General features: G+C 42.2%; 1 protein-coding gene across 2 annotated transcripts in view; it reads left to right on the top strand.

The window, feature by feature from the left end:
- METTL24 (methyltransferase like 24) overlaps nucleotides 1–20,973 on the top strand; it is a 77,894-nt gene that overhangs the window by 25,636 nt on the left and 31,285 nt on the right. For both annotated transcript variants that reach the window (XM_083731437.1, XM_083731436.1), the window contains exons 2-4: nucleotides 1,162–1,260; nucleotides 12,634–12,773; nucleotides 16,504–16,732. In XM_083731437.1, coding sequence (XP_083587563.1) covers nucleotides 12,649–12,773; nucleotides 16,504–16,732 — 354 coding nt within the window. In that variant the 5' untranslated portion in view covers nucleotides 1,162–1,260; nucleotides 12,634–12,648. The remainder of the gene's footprint in view (nucleotides 1–1,161; nucleotides 1,261–12,633; nucleotides 12,774–16,503; nucleotides 16,733–20,973) is intronic.

The following is a 20,973-nucleotide window of genomic DNA, read 5'->3' as shown; positions in this document are numbered from 1 at the left end:
TTTCAGCTTGTCCCTCAGCCAAGTCAATGGAGTCTGATTTCTCTTCCTTCTGAAGCCAGATGAAAGTACCTCAATAAAGAAATTGGAACTATGTTGTTCCACTTCAGTTGCTATTGAACTCTAATGCCCATCAGGCCCCAGCCTACATGGTTAAAGGTCTGGGGGGGTGGGAGTTGTACTCAAACAATATGGCCTGGCCACTGATGCGCCACCCCTGCTTTAAAAGAGCATTATTTTTTATTTCTGAGAGGAAAAGGGTGGCCATATGCATTTTTGACATGATGACAGAGATTCCACCAAGGGAGTGGATTTCTGGAGGGTGGGAAGGAATGTAATTGCCTTTGTTAATGCAAGCACATTTCCTCAAGTTCTTTCCTGTCCTATTTTATGTGTGAAAAGTTATATGCTAGGCTGACAGGATCTCCAAGGTTTTGAGCTGACAGGTTTCACAGATTCCAAAAAGTACAAACAGTGCTGACACTAGCTTTCCCCAGAGATGAAATCAAGAGCATGCCATGCTGTGGGCAACAACATTGCCTCTTTCAGGACACCACATAATGGTCGGGGCGGCGGGCGGATGGAATAACTTTTCTCTACAGGTGCAGAATAGCTTCTTGTATTTATAAGGTTAGATTCACAAAATCAGAGGCCTGATTTGGGGAGCCCTGTTTGACAATAAGCGCTTTGCAGCTTTTCATATGATCCTGGTCTTTCTTTCTGACTTCCTCAAAGTCTAGATAGGCTGCATCCATTATTCCACATGGCTGGCAGGAACAGATACAGAACAAGCTTGTGTTTTTATAAATTTTTATTCTTATCTCATAAAGCCAGCCACAAAAAAAGAAATCCATAAAATGGGATCCAGTGTGGATGGGGGAAATTATAGGACAGTTAACTTAATGTCTATTCTGCAAAAACTGGTGCCTGCTGTCACAGGAAGCGGTGGCAGGCAAGGGAAAAAGAGACAGCGGTACGGCATACCGGGGCATACCGCCTAAAAAAAAAACACTGGGTGGAAGTATTGTTAAATATAAAATATATATTGACATAGTATACTTAGACTTTCAATGCATTTGCTCTAGATCTAGAAATGTCTTTTCTTGAAAATATGTTTGTTCTTGACTATGCTAATATTCTTTTTGTCCCTCCTTGGTATTCCAGACAATCCGCTGGCACATAAATTTGCAACCCTGGGCAAGTCCTACAGCGTCCCTGAATAACGAAGCCCACAGGCTCTTAAAATACATCAGCACTGCACAGGTTGGTTTTCATCTTGACAGTCATTTAGGAAATCACAGTTTATATAGATTTGTTCTCAGAAAAAAAAATCTGTGGCATAATCATACGGCAAGTAGCATAATGGGTAAGGTATGACCATTCATTTTGTGATTTTACCATTTAACAGGCACTGCTTCAGATAAAAATAGTAGTCAAAACAAAAGCTCTAAAGTGGTGTTCTGATTCACAAATAATAATAATAATAATAATAATAATAATAATAATAATATTTTTTTATTTATACCCCGCCCTCCCCAGCCAAGGCCAGGCTCAGAGCGGCTTACAAGCAATAATAAAAACAAGATGAATGATTACAACTTAAAAACAAAAATAAAATACAACATTAAAATAATGGAACATTAAAATATTAAAATGTAGCCTCATCGCAGGAGGAGAAGGAAAAGAAAGAAAGAGGGGGGGGAAAAGAGAGAGAGAAAGGGAGGGAATCAAATTGGCTCCAAGCCAAAGGCCAGGCGGAACAACTCTGTCTTACAGGTCCTGCGGAAAGAAATCAGATCCTGCAGGGCCCTGGTCTCATGAGGCAGAGCGTTCCACCAGGCCGGAGCCAGAGTTGAAAAGGCCCTGGCTCTGGTTGAAGCCAATCTAACTTCTTTAGGGTCTGGGACCACTAGGGTGTTATTATTTATGGACCTTGAGGCTCTCCGTGGGGCATACCAGGAGAGGCGGTCCAGTAGGTACGAGGGTCCTAGGCCGTGAAGGGCTTTAAAGGTCAAAAGCAGCACCTTAAATCTGACCCTGTACTCCACCGGGAGCCAGTGCAGCTTGAAAAGCACTGGGTGAATATGCTCCCATGGCAGAGACCCCGTGAGGAGCCTCGCTGCAGCATTCTGTACCCGCTGGAGTTTCTGGGACAGCTTCAAGGGCAGCCCCGCATAGAGCGAATTACAGTAGTCAAGCCTGGAGATGACCGTCGCATGGATCACTGTGGCCAGGTCGGGGTGGGAAAGGTAAGGGACCAACTGCTTGATGCGGCGAAGGTGGAAAAATGTCGCCTTGGCTGTTGCTGTAACTTGCGCCTCCATGGAAAGGGAGGCATCAAGGATTACACCCAAACTCTTAACGGAAGGCAGTGGCACTAATTGGGCCCCCGCAAGAGAAGGGAGTTGGTCCCTCATCCCCATGCCATCCCGACCTAGCCATAGGACCTCTGTCTTCGAAGGATTTAGTTTCAATCGGCTCCCACGAAACCATCCAGCCACAGCTTCCAAGCATCTGGTCAGTGTGTTCGGGGCCGAGTCAGTGTGGCCATCCATCAGCAGATAGAGCTGGGTGTCATCAGCATATTGGTGACAGCCCAGCCCATAGCTCCGGATAATCTGGGCAAGGGGGCGCATAAAGATGTTAAAAAGCATCGGGGAGAGAATTGCGCCATGCAGCACTCCACACACCAAGGAGTGGCGCGACGACATTTCCCTCCCTAATGCCACCCTCTGTCCCCGACCAGAGATAAAAGAGCACAACCAGTTACGGGCTATGCCCTGTATCCCTACGTCTGCAAGGCGGTGGTCCAGAAGATCATGATCGACCATGTCAAAGGCTGCTGACAAATCTAAAAGGATCAGCAGTCCTGACCCGCCTCGATCCAGTTGTCTACGGAGATCATCTGTTAGGGCAACCAGAGCCGTCTCCGTCCCAAAACCAGGACGGAAACCGGACTGAAATGGATCTAATGCCGATGTTTCCTCCAGAAACCTACCAAGCTGTTCAGCAACCGCTCTCTCAATTACCTTACCCAGGTATGGAAGATTTGAAACTGGGCGGTAATTGGATAGGTCTAAGGGATCTAATGAAGTTTTTTTTAAGAGTGGACACACCACTGCTTCCTTCAATTCCCCTGGGAATGTCCCCGTGTCAAGGGACAAATTGATAATTTCAACCAGGGGGGTCCGCACAACATCTGGACACTCCCTAATCAGCCAAGACGGGCACGGATCAAGGAGGCAGGTGGTGGGCCTACCAACTTGGAGGAATCTATCCACATCAGTAGGGAGTATCCGATCGAAATGGTCCAACACTGGACCTGAAGTCAGTCGAGGGGCCTCCAGTTCAGTCACTGTATCTAAATTGGCAGGGAGGGCACGGCGGAGCAACAGGACTTTCTCTGCAAAAAAACTCGCGAATGCCTCACAGCTGTGGGTCGAATTTGTGCTTAAATTTGGTTGTCCTCCTAAGGACGTTATTGACCTAATTATTTTAAAAAGTTGTGCCGGGTGAGAGCTAGCGGATGCAATGGAAGCTGCAAAGTAAGATTTCTTAGCAGCTTTCATAGCCATCTCATAGGCTTTCATAAGCGTCCTATAAGATGTTCTTGAGGCTCCGTCACGAGTCCGTCGCCATACTCGCGACAAAATACAAAATCCATCATTACCCTGAAAACTAGGAAGCTTTGACGGGGACTTTATTGTTTGTGCATTTTATGGCACACCGTCTCTAAAACATTGAAGCACTTCCAAGTATTTATTGATTTTATTAAATATACTTCTATTCCACCATTCCATCTATCGAGCTCTAGAATATGTAGCTTCACAATAACTCTGTGAAATAGATTAGGCTAGTGACTGGACTAAGTTCACCCAATGAGTTTCATGGGTGATTCTTCCCCAGTCCGAGGCCAACATGTATCCACTCCCCAGTGTCCAAACTATTGGTTTTCAAGAAGAGAGCAGTAGGTGATATCCAACATTGTTCAGGTAGACTTCAACTCTCCCCTGAATACCCCTGCATGCCCCCAAAATCTGTCCTGAAAGCTTGACCCTTTGGAGCAGATTTGGGAGGTACAGGAGGGTTTCAGGGGGTAGAAGAAGGAAGTCCTTTTGCACAAGGGGAAATTTATTGAGTATTTGGGTGGACTTCATTGTATGCCTGAATAGGGTCCCTTCGAATTAAAAGTTGGATGTACCACTTCTCTATCCAGGTAACCAGTATTGTGCTATATGACATCAAATCCCCTTGGTGGGGAAAAATGTATTCTTGGATCTCAGAAGTTTAGTACAATCTCCTGGATTGCATTCCATTTCATGCAAATTTCAGAACAAATGAAGACTTTCTCACAGATGGCAGCTGTAGACCCCTCCTAACCTCTTGTTATATGACTCTGGTTAATCTTCGTCTTTATGAAATTCTGTTCATTTGGTATAGCTCTTCCACAATAACTTAAGCAAAGGATCTAAACCACAAGGGTGTTGGGGGTTTTTGCTCCCAAAGACTGTAGCCCAAAGGTAAAGTTCAAAAAATTGTACTGGTTTCATTTTCTTTTCTTTTTAAACAAAAATAATTCTGTTTCATCTTGTTTATGGGCGGATAAATACACCCATTTTAACAAACAAACAAAAATACTTTTGAAGTAGTCTATGGACTGCCTCTTTCTTCCTTAACATTTTAAGCTCTTTAGAGCAGCTCCATGAGGCAAAAAATATATATTTTTAAGTTGCTCCCAGGAATTGACCATACATCAAAATGTGCAGTCTCTTCTCGGGGAATTGAATGAAGAAAAAGATGGCAACTCCCACAGGTACATGGGGCAGCCATCCTTTTTGCCATACAATTCCCCACTGAACAATATGATGTCTTTGAACAATGTTTCAACAGAGAATTTTTACTGCATGCAGTTGCTCTAAACAGCTTAAAACATTTAAAGGAAGAAAGAGGCAGCCCTCGACTGTCTTGTAAGTGCAGGACCCATGTGTGGGTTGGTTTGTTGACTATGCGACTTAATCCGCAGAACTACATTCTGATATGTGCACAGGACCTGGGGTGGAGGGCGAAAGGTTCACCCACAAATGCAGAGTGAACTGGAATCCTCCCTAAAGCTAGCATCAGTTGTCAATATTAGTTCCAGATCAGCGTTCAAAACGCCCATTGTGCCAGGCGTGTTTTGCGACAAGGAATTTCATTAGCACAATAAGTTTCGGAGGTCTGACCACAGTCCTGCGCCTAAGATTTCAGATTAAAACTGCAGAGTGGAAGCAAAGGAGGACCTTTTTCTGCTTCCCCACTTCTAGCTACTCTCTGAAGACTGGAGAAGAGACCCTCTTAAGAATATTAGGGGGGTGGTTAGGGGAAGCATAGCTTTATTTTTTGCAGTCTTCAGATGAAGACTAGACCATGTGAAAAATGAACATAATATTTTAACTGTGGTTCATTCATTTCCAGCTTTGTATTCTTTTTATTTTAAAAAGTGCGCTTAGACCTTCCATTGTTGTGCCCATAACCTAGGTTTAAGGTGCCATTTAACTCCTGGCTTTCATATCACAGTTTCTAACACTGTTCCAGATTCCTGTTAAAAGAGAGAATATGTTCTGACTTTTATAACTCTCCTTCACTGAAGAGGAATAGTGAAGGGCATTTACCACTCCTGCAAGGTGAATATTTCAGGTCAGCTTCCCAGATTGCAATTTTCATTAACAGAAGTGCTCATGCAAATCACTTCTGTGAGCAGAGCAGAATCACAGTGTGAGAAGATATTTCGGTATCTGCTGTAACACATGAGTCAAAAGCACATAGAATTGTGCATGAACCTTGCATTATTACAGTTTGACATCATGATCCTGTGCAAGTTTACACAGTAGTAAGCCTCACTGAGTTCAGGGGGAATTCCCTTCTAAGTATACCTCGTCTCTGTCACCCAAATGATTTGTGGGACCACATATTGGAAGTGTACATCTAATGTGCATCTGAATGGTAGTCTGAAAGCCATTTTCCTAACTCCTCCCCCCCCCCCAGTACTATTGCTTTGTCTCTAGGAAGAGCAATGAATGTTACATGATGGATGTACATTCCCTTGAGAAAACATTTCCCCATGAAATGCTCCCAAGCATGAAGACAATGACTTTGTCCTAAGCATGTGCCACTCAACCTGTCAAAGGACAGCTTTGTTTTTTAAGTGAATGCTTACAAACTGGTGTGCACTTCATGGTGAGAAATCTCTGAAACTGCAACATGCATGTCGTTTATGCTGCATTGCACCCTGACTCTTTTCTGCAGTGCCCTTTTTCTGTGGTTTGACTGGGCATTGCTCTTATGCCTTTATGGAACTATTTGCCCTGTGCTGAGGTTCTAAGCTAGAGAATTCTTACAGCAGAGACCTGGCTTACCTGAGGATCCTTTCAGTAGTCAAGGCCTTGAATACCTGAAGTGATGTGTGATACCAAACCGTTCCATATTATCTTTACCCTGGTTTTTTTGGGGGGTGGTTGAGATATTAAATACCTGTATAATACTTTGTTTCCTGCATTTGTTGTCTATGTAGGAAAACCTTCCTGTTAGGAAAAGTATGCAATGGTGATATAACTGCCGTTGCCACCTTGGGGGCTGAGGATAAACCTGAGTCGGAAAGAGACCATTTCCCTCCACTCATAACCTGAAAAGGGCAGACTTCTTCCAGCACTGGTATTGTTCTCCATGCCAGGGAAAAAAACCACACACATAAAAAGTGGCACCCAGATGAAACAAAACAGAAACATATCCTGCATTTGAAAATCAAATAACTGCATTTGAAAGGAGAGCAATGAAACAACACCTGTGAGGTCTGAAGCTGTGGAAATGCAACCTAGCTTTTGACTAGAGCGACGGAGTGAAGTAGCTTCACTGTGCAGCAAGCCAGCCCTTTGCCGCACTCAAGGATGTAATAAAATGTGGCAGAATCTGCTAGGCTTCACTAGCTGGGTCAAAACCTACAAGCGCATCAATTTGTAGAGAATTTATAGTTGCTGGCATAGCAATCAAGACTTTTAAGTTTGGGGAATGAATGCCTCAACTCCTCCAGGCCGGCATAAATTAAAATGGAGAAGGAAGAGGAATCCGCATTCTCTTTTTGCCAGATGCTGCAGAATTCCCACCTAACAATGATAGCATGGGGTGAACGTTAGGCATTCTGCAGTTTTATTTCATGGTTTCAGCAAGCTATCTTTTCTCTCTTACTATCATTCTGGTGGGCTCTTTTAATGCCTTTATTCATGACTGCTTTTAGTGAGGATATAATATGGGTATGGGGCTCTTACATAACCATTAAGCCCCTCCAATGGATCCAGATCTCCCTCTGCGAAGACTCTGGCTCCCTCCTGGGCTCAGTCATGTTTTTGGGGTCCCAATGCCTATAGCTCTGATTCCCTGAGCTCCTCCCATTCCACCTCAGAATCTGACCAACACCTCCATGGGACTCATGACATCTACAAGGACTATTACCATTTCAACGGCTTGCTATGACCAGGAACCAGTTCACTTGTTGTGCTGGTGAACGTTGCTGGGAGATCAAGGAAGGTAGAGGAATTCTTGTTCTTACCAGAGATTAGCAGGAGTGCTAGAGAAAGGGACACTTCTGTCAGCCTCATGCAAGCATATGGTTGCTGATTAGCTGGCATCAGCATCCCAATGGGGTTTGAGGCAAGGCTAACTAGTTAGCAATCACATGCTTTCATGGTGCTGGCTGTGGCACCCCCTGCCTCCGCCCCAGCACCCAATAGTTTCTTATAAAGATTGAAATTGCCCTGCTAAAATACCCACCAGTTCCTTCATCAGTGACCCCTGCTAGCAATGTTAACAGAACTCTTACTAATTTTACTTCAGTTTAATGTGTTGCACAGTTAAGCAGTCTCCCACTCCCATGTTTAAAACAAGTGCTTACTACATTTATGGGAGGGTAGAGGAAGGAAAGTCAGATCCTTACAATAAAAATCATAAAAATCTTGTGGGAATGAAGAATAGAGGAGTGAGAATAACCACAGTACCATCCAGCCCTTCCAGTGTTAATTCTCCCAATATAACACATTCATAAAGTTTAATATTCGTTAATCATGTTTGTTCAGTTTGCTCATTAGGAAGGATTAGTTAGCATCTGCTTTAGTCAAGACAGACTCCTGATTTTCATTTTTGCTTCTTTAATTCAACTTCCATTTGCATGGGTAGGATTTTTATAGATTTTTTTCCCAGTCTTGGAAAGTCTGAAGGGATTTTCGTATAAGCAAGACGGTGCGTGTTCTGTGTCAGGATGAATGGATCAGTCTCTTTCCTGCCTGTGATCATGCCATCCCATTTCTGTGCTAATCTGTAAGAGAAAATAATATGAAAATTTGCATTTAAATATATATTTAAAATTTTAATATGTTTTAATCTCATTGGTAAACATTTTTTATCCTAAAATATGCTTTTTTAGGATACATTTTTTACATTAGTTTATCCCTCATAGAGTTCCAGTTACCAGCACCCTTCACAAACTACCGTACATACAGTTCCCGATGCTTTGGGCAACCAAGAAGTTTGTTATGGTAGCAGGCCAAGAAAATTGAGTGCAAAGATAAAAGATACTGTACGCGGGTGGCGCTGTGGGTAAAACCTCAGCGCCTAGGACTTGCCGATCGCATGATCAGCGGTTCGAATCCCCGCGGCGGGGTGAGCTCCCGTCATTCGGTCCCAGCTCCTGCCCACCTAGCAGTTCGAAAGCACCCTTAAGTGCAAGTAGATAAATAGGTACCGCTTTATAGTGGGAAGGTAAACGGCGTTTCCGTGTGCTGCGCTGGTACTGGCTCGCCAGAGCAGCTTCGTCACGCTGGCCACGTGACCCGGAAGTGTCTGCGGACAGCGCTGGCTCCCGGCCTCTAGAGTGAGATGTGTGTACAACCCTAGAGTCTGTCAAGACTGGCCCGTACGGGGACGGGTACCTTTACCTTTACCTTTACATTACAGCAGTTAAAGACAAGTACATATACAAGTACATATCCGCCCCTCAACCTGCATCAATATCAGATAAAAAGCCCTGGCAACCTTCTCTGTGCTAGAGGAGGGCACAGTTGTGTGGGAAGTAATGTGGTTTAAATGTTAATAATAATAATAATAATAATAATAATAATAATAATAATAATAATAATAATAAAATTTATTATTTATACCCTGCCCATCTGGCTGGGTTTCCCCAGCCATTCTGGGCGGCTTCCAAAAAAATATTAAAATACTGTAATACATCAAACATTAAAAGCTTCCCTAAACAGGGCTGCCTTCAGATGTCTTCTAAAAGTCTGATAGTTGTTGTTCTCTTTGACATCTGGTGGGAGGGAATTCCACAGGGAGGGCACCACTACCGAGAAGGCCCTCTGCCTGGTTCCCTGGTATGGTGTGTACGCAGCCAAGAATAATAACACAAAAGTCAGAGGGGTACGAAATCCAAAAGACAACTCAGTTTCAAACTGCACAGTTGTCCAGGATTGTATCAATTAGCAGTGGAATCAAATTCTTCAAGAACCTTCATAGTTCTATGTGTCTTAGATATTACTCTGTAAACATGGAAATGTATCCCCTCCCATTAGAAAATTTCTAGGCCTTAAGAGAGTGGTTTGAGAGAGGCCTTTTTACCTCAGTGTTGCTTCCAGGCACTGGTCTAACAGGCTTTGCTGATTTTAATAGAATGCAAGATCCCACAAATCCTGTTTGCTGAATAGGTTTTGCAGGTTTTTGTGATATATTAAGAAGTGGTGAAAGTGGAACCATCACTCTTTCAAACTTCTTCCATTTCTTTGCAGAAACGGCCTCTAGCATCCTGGCTTGTGAAATCTCAAAGCTAACCAGGAGCGGCTGAGCAGGACTTTTATTTATTGGGGTGTTATAATTCTGTCCCCTGAATGAGCTTCCTGTTTCTCTTCAGGAACAACCTAGGCACTACAAACAGAAATATATAAATTAAATGAAAACGGGATATAAATACATTGAAATAAATAAAATAAGTGAAAACCGTTATGGCAGGAAATCAAGTGTGTGTGTGTGTGTGTGTGTGTGTGTGTGTAGAATTTCTTCAGATTGCAGAATCTGGAGTATTATGCTACAGAGCTTGGATCTTTGGACTACAGAGTATGTAGAACCTTGTGGAACCTTGTAGAATTCTGAGGCAAGATTTCTTTTGCTTCTCATGTGTGCATAGCTGGGCAATTGTTAGTTTGACTCCTTCTGTAGCAAATAATCCTGTTGTGAGTTCTAGACAGGATTATTACAGTGCATTCTTACTTTATATAGAATGTGTTCAGCAAAGAGCTGAACATATAATTAATTCTCATTTTATCCAGTGGGATTTATTTAAGCGCATCCACTGAAAAAGAATGAATGGATTTAAACATATGGGTATTCAAATGAGCAGGGATTTAAGCCCCACGGGAGGGTTGGGAGGCGGGTGGGAGAGAGATATATATATATATTTTATCAGAGACTTTATATTGCCTTGACTGTTGCTTTCCATGCCTGTAGGACAGCCTCCATTTAAGAATATCGTATTATTTTACCATATGTATAGCCTTTCTTTCAAAATGACTTTCTTTACTACACACAAAAACAAATGCAACCATGGAAAATGTGACGATATCAAAACTAACAGCGGGGGGGGGGGGCAGCCTATAAAAGAACAGGAAAATATTTTTTTATATCACGGGCTAGATTTGTTAAAAGGCCTAAGAAATGGAAAAGGAGTTCACCAGGCACCAAAGAGATAGCAAAGCAAGCAAACATTAAGCAATGCCCATCACCAGGAGCATCCGCTTTGCTGAGGGGTCACTACTGAGAAGGCCCACCACACACACACACACACACACACACACACACACACATATATATATACTGGAGAGCAGCCTGTGCTGCTGCTACGCCTTTGACACTGTATAACATATCCTTTTTGATCACCCCAATGTTTTACTTTGAGAAAGGTGGCTAGTGACCTTTCTCACAGCGAGCCACCAGGAGACAGAATGGCTGCAGCATGGAGGGGGGGGGGGAGAGTAGAAACAGCAAAAGTGAGCAGCATCCGTACTGCTGCACCATGAGGAATTTTAAGCAAGGGGCGGGGGAGTTGGGCAGCATTTGCTGGTCCACCTCAGGTGGCAATGTTCTCAGGCTGGCCCTTCAAGTCCCAAATTGTGTAGAACTTTCAAAGTCACTAGGGCATGGGTGCCATCGGGGGGGGGGGGGGCTGAAGGCCCCACCAAAATATTCAATGAGAAATCCAGGCCCCCTCAATATGTTAGGATATTTCCGTTCCACCTTAAAAAAGGGAGCAGGTTGTTGTGTCACAGCCTGCATTACTTCCGGCTCACAGGAAGTTTCTTTTTTGTATATAGCTTTCGTTTTCTCTCTGTGCCTCGACACGCAGGCAGGCAGTCATGTTTTTTTCTTTGTTCTGACCAGCGCTGAATAAAGTTGTAAATAATGCTCTCCTGAGTGCATCTTTCGTTGTGCGAACTCTGCTGAAAGAGCGTGCACGAGCCCTGGAATGTGGCAAGCTATTTCTGAGGCTTGTGTCGCTAATTGACTGATACTGTATCTACGGGAGATCAATGGATCGTCTGGAATAGACGTGGAGGCATGATGGCCTTTGTCTCCCTGGCAGTATCCCAACACAATATTCCTTGGTGACTGTGCATGCGCAAGTTACGTCTGCACGTTGTGTGGCATGCACAAGTGACTTCAGCATGTTGCAGAGTGTGTGAACCCCTGAAATTGTATCAGTGTGGGTACGCAAGAACCCACAGAACGACGTGTGCAGTGGGGCGGGGATTGTTACATCTGGCAAGCTGAACTTAATGGCACAACATTGAATTCCACGCCAATATTTGTTCCTGGAAATGGACTGGGAGATGGTGTAGCTATTTAAAGCACTGGTGTGATACGATCTCAGCACTCAGTCTCTGTTAATTGGGACTCACTGTGGTTTCCACACAGTTTTTGAAGGCAGCCCCCACATACAGTGATCTAACTTGGAAGCTGCTACAACATGGTCCCGGTGGCCAGGCTGTGTCCGTTCAAAAGGGGTTGTACCCATTGGAGTAGCCTCAGCTGGTGAGAGGCTCCCTGTGCCAAAGAGGCCCCTTGATGTTCTAGTGGGGAGGCTAGATCCCAATAGATACAGATCTTAGACCTGTAGGGCAAGTAACCTAAAGTTAAGAGTGGGAGTTAGGTCGTTACTATTATTTAAATAATGTCAAATGTGGAATCCAATCCAAGGCTTGAAGGATAAAATAAATGGTCTTTTGTAGTCCAGGGAGCTGTTTTTTGTGAAATGCGTCTGGCACATAATATTCACTGGAATTCAGTTATTTGCCTTTTAATGTTTGCTTTGCTCTTCTCACTGTCTGACTTCTTTCGATCTGGCACATCCTTATTTTAGCAAAGCAAACAAACAAGAGATAAGCAAACAATAAATTAAGCCTGGCTGCCTTTCCCTCACCCCACTTTGTCATTCACATAACTGTTGAACAATTTCCTGTAAGACATTCCCTCATCCTCCCTTCTCCCTGCTCAAACAAAATGTGAGATGTGTAGAAAGATTGTAACACAGAATGAAATCGACATTTGTTATTTTAACAGATTTCATGTGATCATATGAGCATGAACAACCTGCCAGGAAACCCCAACAGCTCAAGGAGGCCATGGTCAATATGCTTGGATGACCGATTCAGTTTAGTTCATCAAATCAAAAGAAAGCAGTGCCGTCTATATTCACTGGGGTAAGTCTCCCTTTTGAGTGGGGGGAACCATTTATGTTATTCATGATTATTTAACATTCTTAAGGGGCCCTTTTCAGAGAGATCCAAGTTGACTTAGAGAAATATAAGGTATCCAAAATTTAAAACAAAGCAACAGAAGCAACAATTCATTTAGTGCTAAAACCACCCCAGCTCCATTACAAAATAACAAAAACAACACTGGTGCAAAAGCAGTTTTAAAAACAGCCCATCACATAGCACCAAATACCTGGGGGTACATGAAAAAATTAACTTGTTGCTGAAAAGATAGCAGTGTCAGTGCCAGGCAGGTGTCACTGGGGAGAGCATTCCATAAGTGGGGAGCCACAACCAAAAAGCCCCTGCTCCCTTGTTGCTACCCTCTGAACCTCTCTTGGAGGTGGCATACAGAGGATGGCCTCAGGTGCTGATCTTCAAGCACAGGTAGATGCATGATGGGGGAAATTCAAATGAAGCAATCATGAATGGCATCCTCTTCACACAATCTGCTAGACTATCTTATGCTTATCTTGTTCCAGGATATATGTGGTTTTCATCTTTAAAAAAAACACCATTGCAAGATTAATTGGAAGAATGTGGGCTGAAGTAGCTGACATTTTCAAAAAATAAAAGTCATGCAAATGTTTATTCAGAGGTATTTGCACCACTTAAGCACAGAGTGGTTCATGTCCATTTTGCAACAAGATGCCTATGGATAGAGGCAATTCAATTGACACTGTGTACTTTCAAAAAGCTTTTGATGAAGTGGTTGATAGGGAACCACAAATGGGGAGAGGGCTGTTGCACTCATGTCCTGCTTAGGGGCTTTCCATAGGCATTTGGTTGGGCACTGTGAGAATAGGATGCTGGGCTAGATAGGCCTTTACTCTGAGCCAACAGGTCTATTCTTCCCTCCTTATGATTTCACATAGATTATGTAGAAATAATTCAATCGAGTCAGTTTTAAATTTCATGTTGAATTTGGTCACGTTACTTCAAAGAACATTATTGCCTCTGTATCTATCTTCCTTTTGCTAACCTAAGAAAAGCAAGCGCACAATGAGACCTTTGAAAAAATGTTTTGCTGCATAAATAAAATATTTAAAAAATGGAAACTAAACCAGTCCCTTCTGCTGGAATATATAAGCACTGAAGATTTTCCCCTAAAGCACAGAATGAAAATAAGAAACGAACTCTAGTAACGTTCAAATAAATTAAGTGTGCATGCGTGTGTTTGCAATTCTTGAGGAATTACATAGCAATCAATTCTAATTCCTTGTGACTCCAATCCAATTACAATCTTTCAGTAACATTGGCACTTAATTCTGCTCTTTGGTGTATGATTGCACAGAGAAGCAATCTTGTTCAGAATGAGACAAAATCTCCTTGAAATACACTTCTTATCTAATGAATTTCTATTTATGAAAGAGGAAATGAAGACCAGCTGGTTTCTTCCCAGAGGATGACTAGAGAGAGAACAAATGTTTTTGAGTATATAAAGGACAGCCCTATGAAAAATACGTATTGCATGAAACATTGAGAGGAATGAAGTTATTGTCTGTGCATTTGTGAGGTCTGAGATGAAAAGCAGAAGCATTTCATATGAACATGATGGAGCAGAGCTCAAATCCTCTGGAGGCTGCCCATTTTAGATTATTTTCTAGCTACTCCATCCATTGGGAGGCACGTGACACTCTGTGATGTACAGAGGGCAATGTTACCGGCTGGCTGGGATATCGCAAAATGCATCAATGAATTTGAATGATCATTTTTAAATTGGCTTAGTATAAAAAGCACTCTGTGAATTTATTAAAGAGATTAATGCTCCATCTGAAAGTGTTGTTTTTTTTTTAAAAAAACCCACACTCACAAAAGGTTTTACCAGGTTTCAGTATTCTGAAGTGTTTAACTATGCACACAATAGTTAAGCATTTTAAAATTGACAGTCAGCAATGAATGTAAGACAGCTTTCATTTTACATTTTCCTCTAGCTACTGAACACTCATGAGGCTGGATCCAGACTAAGGCTGCAATCCTAACCCCACTTTCTGGGAAGTAAGCTCCATTGAATTCAACAAGACTTACTTCTGAGTAGACATGGTTAGGATTGTGCTGTTAGCTGCATGTAATCTCCATTATGACTTGACTTAAACTCCATTAATTTCAGAGGAAGCTAGGTGTAACTAATGAACACTAGGTGGAAACAGGATGCTCAATTTTTCTTCTAGGTTCCCATCTGCCTCCATTTCCAGAAATCTGAGCAGCATGAAAATCTGTGTGTAGCCCACAGAAGAGCATTGTGTATGACCTTAAGCCATACAACATTTCTTATGTTATCATGATATGTAGAGACTTGCCAACATGCAGTAGTCAGTCACAGTTCAGCTTATGTGTGGAGGACCATGTGGTTTATAATGTGCTTAACACTATTGATTTATGCTAAAGGAAATGTAGCCATGGGTCTTTGGTGCCATCTCCTGTTCCCTATTTTCCCACCTGAAATTGCCCCAGTTACTACTGGTTCCAAAGGTGCTTCTTTACTACAAACTGTTCTGAGGCCCTGTGGGGTGGGGTGAGTGTGGAGTTAATGAGCAACTGGTTTTTAGACCTCAGTCTGAACTGGGAGTGTGAAACCAGATGGGGGCCGCACAGCTACTTTCCCTTCAAAATAAAGGTAGCAGCACTAAGCATGCTCTTAAAAAAAGTGTGATTAATATAATGTGACATTTAGCCCTGAGAATGCCCTGAGTTTAATTCATCTTGCAGTGTTTGGACAAACTCCTACATGCACCTTCACCCCTTGATAGCAGGAGCATTAACTGCTGACAAGCATGTGCCAACATGCCATTAACACCTGACATGTTACAGATTTGTTTCACTACATACAAAATGGCTTTCAACTAAGTAAGTTGACAAGTTTAGCTGACAGCCATTGAATGAAGTTACATCATGCAATGCACATGAACATCCGAATTAGAGACATTGGACCTAACCATAGTCTTTCATACCTTGGTTACATCCGGATTAGAGCATCTGCATGGGAAAGTTGCTTTGAAGAGGTTGGAAGCTTCAGCTGCTCCAGAATGCATCATACAGACTTCTGGGCAGATGTGTTCTGAGCACACATGTGTTCTGAGCACATTCTAGTTTTGTTTCAACTATGCTGTCTGCTAATTAAAGCCCAATTAAACATACCATATCCATTGGTCATATCCATTAAGGCCTGAAATAATTTGTAACCAGGGTTTCTTAAGGTCTCCAAACTTGCATATGAACTTGCCTAGGTGCTTCAGTCAACTACTGATACCCTGCTGACTGCCCCTTCCCCCCACTGTCTGAAGTATAACATGCAGAAACACAACAGGGTCTTTTTGAGTGTATCACCTAGATTGTGGAATGCCCTCTCTAAACAAATCCTTGTATCTTCTACTTCACTGTTGGCTTTTCACTTTTCAGGAAAACTTCTGAGCTGATTAGAATTAGGCTGACAAATCATGCAGTGACTGCTTTTCATTAGTCTATTATTATTATTATTATTACTGTTTTTATTTACGTATTTTCTGAAAATTGTGGTATTGTAAGCTCTCTCTAGTGCTTCCGCACACCTACCAAGAATTAATGTTTTCTACCTTACGTCCTTCAGGGATAGGTGAGCTAAAATGTTAATAGCAGTGATCCTTCAGATTTTGTTTTTATTTCAAGTAACAATACCTCTTCTGTTTGCTTTGGGAAGACTGGGCAGTGACAACAACCAGTTTGAGATCAGCATGGCCAATAGTGGATGTGAGGTGCATCGCTTTGACCCCAGTATCAAACTGGCACATATTCAGAAAGGACAGCGCCTCTGGTACCATCGCCTGTCCATTGACTGGAGGGATCCAAATCCAATGATCGCAGCTCATAAGCTTCATACCAACACCAAGAAGCTTGGCACTGTATTAAATGACTTTGGACACCACAAGGTAAGATTCCACTTACTGTTCATATAGCTTTTTGAATTACTGGGGGACTTCATTGTGTTCATAAAGCTTAGTCGTTAGAGCCGAAACTCCATTTATATAAGCAACGCAGAGAATGTCCATAATATCAGGATAGTCAGTTGTTTAGACAATTCGGACTGTTTTTCTGCATTGACATAGAACTACACTAACATGTATTTAGGTAGTCATGGTGTGAGTAATCAAGCTTCTACTGTGGATATTTGGGGATTGGAGGGACACAAATGGGGGAAGGAATCATGATTTAAAATTAATTGTCAAACACCCCCACAATTTTTAAATCACCCTCACTTCTTAAGATCATATTCTTCTCCCTTTCTGCCCCATCAGTACTGTAATGTACATCTTACAATATCTGGAACTTTTATTCTTTACTGGCTCTGAAAATGTAGCAATGAGCAGAATTGTACAGTGATCCTAAGTGCAGAATTTAAAGAGATGGGAAAACATTTCCAGCTATAATTGGAGCAGACGAGATTATAAAGGGATTGCTGATGTTCAGAGGGTCACTATTTTCTCCCTGTTAGTGACACCAGTAGCAAAAACATCCTGGCTTGAAATGGAGTGCAGTTGTTTTTTTAATGGACTTGCCTGACCTCCTTTTAGGGAACTGTGAATGCAGTAGAAGCTTTCCACTAACTTTTTGCCAATGCATACTTCAATAAGTTCGTGACATTCTCAGCTAGCATACTTTCAAGTTACAGTTGCCCTTGAGAGTGTGCAGGGAATGAATTAGATTGCTAATATATCATGATGCCTGCAGGTAGTGCTGTATGCTTTTTGGTTCCTTTTTAAGACATGGGCAGACTTGGCTGAGGACACCACCTCCAGGGCTTGCAGTGCAAGGCTGTGAAACATAAAGCATCATTGCAAAGTGCAATGTGCTATTTTATGGGGAATTAACACTTCTGAAATAGCTAAAAATCGAAAATGAACTTTTTTTTACCATTGAATCACATTATGAAACTGTCTTGGGACCAGATAATAGTTAACCACAGAAAGAAATGGTACCTTTTGGTAGCACTTACATTTGGTGGGTGGGTGTACTTCAGGTGGCTGCTGTTTGCTGATTTTTGAACTTTGGGTTCTTATTTTTTATTGTTTGTTATTATCATTTGTCATTGATACATTATTATGTTGTGTGTATTCTTGAGCTCTTTCAAAAAGGTAGGGTATAATTTATTTTTAAGAGATGTATTAAAAATGTCATTCTGATTATTAGTATTAGTATTTTATTTTAATCCCACACACTCTGGACAGCATTTCTGAATGCTCCTTTGTTTCTAAGGGAATTTCTCAACACACCAAATTGTATCCATCTAAGTCATACTCTGAGTAGACCCACTGAAATTAATTGACTTAAATGAGTTGTGTCCGTTGAGTCTGTTACTGAGTTGGAGTCATCCCATTTTGTTTGGTTGTGCTCTCTAATGCTGCATCTCATATCTGCTGCGATTCTAGCCATTCTCTTTGAAAATATACCTCTTTTGCAGGTATATTTAATTTTCTGTTTGGACTGTAATATTTTGTTGCTATGAAATAATGCCCCTTGTCAACAATGCCAATGTCTGTCTCTTTTTTTCAAACTAGAATGACTGGAGTTTGTAAAGACTGGGAAAGCCCTACCTTTTAGTGGTGTCGAAACTTTCCAACCAAGGGGCTGACCAAAGTTGTTGACCTTTTTTTAGGATTGAAGTTGTTCAGGTTGAAGTTAACTGCCACAGGGGCCGGATTAAACCAACCGGCGGGCCAGATTAGGCCCCCGAAATTGACTTGGGACATGCCTGCTTATGTGGAACTTTAGAGGTCTCTATACTGGAACATAGGGTTAAACAATAGGAGAAGACTATCTACTTAAAACCCTAGTTTTGAGCAGCCAGAACTAGACAAGGCAGCAGGGCCAGCCTAAGACATTTTGCTGCCTGAGGCAGACAAGATTACGCCTCCCCTCATTCCTTGCACAGAAGCCAGCAAGACTGGGAGTTTAATCTTACTTTGACATGGGCAGTGGGACAGCATCCTCCACTACATCTGAAGGCTATCTTAGGGAGTGTAGAGCACACACAGCTCCATCCCATCTCTGCCCCCTAGCATCTGCTGCTTGAGGTGACTGTCTCAATATGTCTCATGATGGGGCCATCCCTGCAGGATGACAGAACAAAGGAGATGGAAGCCAGCCAAGTGAACACTGCATCTTGTCCTGTAGAAGGCTTATATTCACAGTGTGTTTTGTTGTTTTTTTGTCCGGGGTGCTTACTTAGGGAGAATTAGAACTGTGCTGCTTCCAATTAATGAGAATTTCTTGTTTACAGAATGAAACACACAGTTTGTTTACACTGTTTTCTCTGTTCTTGAGAAAAGGCTGGGGGAATTAAGGTTGCGTTGGGTATTGCAGAGAGGCTCCCCAAAGCTCCTTATCAATTAAAGAGTGCATCAGAGTAAAAACTGACAGTACGATCCCAGACATGTCTACTAAGAAGTAAGTCCCACCGAGTTCAATAGGATTTACTTCTTTGTAAGTGTTTATATAATTGCTGCCTGGGCTTTTCATCTGCCTATATGTCTATCATGTTCCCCCTGAGAACAAATTGATGCCAGAACTTTCTAGCACATATTAATTAGAGGTCCCTTCTCCCCTGCATTCTTCATTCACTTTGTTCATTCACTTTCTTAGGGTACGGTAATTCTGGAAGGACCTTTCAGTGCCCTCTCCACAGCTCTTATTTTGGGGGTGGGTGGGAATCAGGCATGGCACCAGCATCTTTTTGAAAATTACTCCTTGCCTTTTCCTCCTTCCATTTTTCCACTAACGTGAAACCATGGAGGTTTTGGGAAGATCCAGTCCCAGGGCACAATCCAAACATGTGGATGTTCTTTGGGCTTCCTTGCATATTTACCATAGCAGTGTTGGTGGGTGTGCTTTGACATAGTAACATTCCTGGTGACTGTTCTATTATCTAATACCACATCTCCTTTTTCCAGTTGCTACAATCCAAGCCATTCCCATTGAAATTAAAAATCAGATTTGGTTCCTGAATTAAAAAGAGCATGTCCCATAAAACTGCCTGCATTATCCGTTAGTAGCTCCTGCTTAATTTTTCCACAACAGATCATGGGGAGTCATTCATGCAGATTTTTCTACTAATTTCTGATTCTTTCTATAAATTGTATTTTCTCTCAGGTCTGCCTCTATGGCAGCTCTGTGAGTTTGTGATGGGTTGTCTCTTGAGTGTTCTTTTGGAAATATTTGTCTACGTATTCATGTGGTTGACACAAAAAAGAGCACCCCTACTACTTTGGAAGTTAAAGTGTGACTGTGTTCATACAATCATACATCTGCTTATTAAACTGAACTGTGCATGAATATTTTGCCTCTGCACCCAGGCCATTCCCCCATGGAGTTTCTGATTAGCCATAGTATTAGTTTTCTATTTTGTCCAAATCAGGAAATTCATGATGTCAGCTTTGGAACCAGCGAATATATAATGATAAACTGTGGTTAATGAGAGACTTCCTTATTTCATCATGATTTGTGCAGAAGTGAGAAGCAACAGGAGTCTCTCTTTCTCTCTCTGTTTGTGTGTGTGTGTGTGTGTGTGTGTGTGTGTGTGTGTGTGTAGGGGAGAAAGAGCGTATGCAAAAGGATTATACATATCTTGGCTTAAACAGAACGATTGCCCAAGGCAGCTTTGTATGTTGGGTGTCCACATTTCACTTGCACATCAGGCATTTCTTTTTGGCTTTAACTCACTATCTCCCTTCTCCTTCAGCCATGTGCCTGTGACTTGCATTTCTAATGATCCAGCAGAATCTAAACATCGTCAGTCATGGCAGCAATTTGCAACTTTGGAGGATGTTTCATTCTCCATAAATCTGTTTGTGCCCTTGGGCCAAGGCACTGGAGAAATAGCCTGGGATCACAAAATAATGAAGATATATCTATCTGGAACCCCTCAACAATGATTTATTATCCTTTTAGGAAAGCCTCCCCCCCCCCATGTAATAATTTGAGGATCCCCCTGGCATTAGCTCTGCCATATGTATACATTGCTGGTGGCAGAACAGTTATTGTTGGGATAGGGCCAAATTATACAATGTGCTGAGTTTTAAATAGAAAACAAAATGTACTCATGGAGGGTGCTACTGAAGCACAAAATGTGCAGCAGAGAGGCTTCTTAACCCTTTCGCTTACTGCAGTGAAACAC

The sequence above is a fragment of the Podarcis gaigeae genome, assembly GCF_964106915.1.
Source record: "Podarcis gaigeae genome assembly, chromosome: 3".
NCBI classification, from domain to species: domain Eukaryota; kingdom Metazoa; phylum Chordata; class Lepidosauria; order Squamata; family Lacertidae; genus Podarcis; species Podarcis gaigeae.
This window is presented reverse-complemented; position numbering and strand designations above follow the sequence as displayed.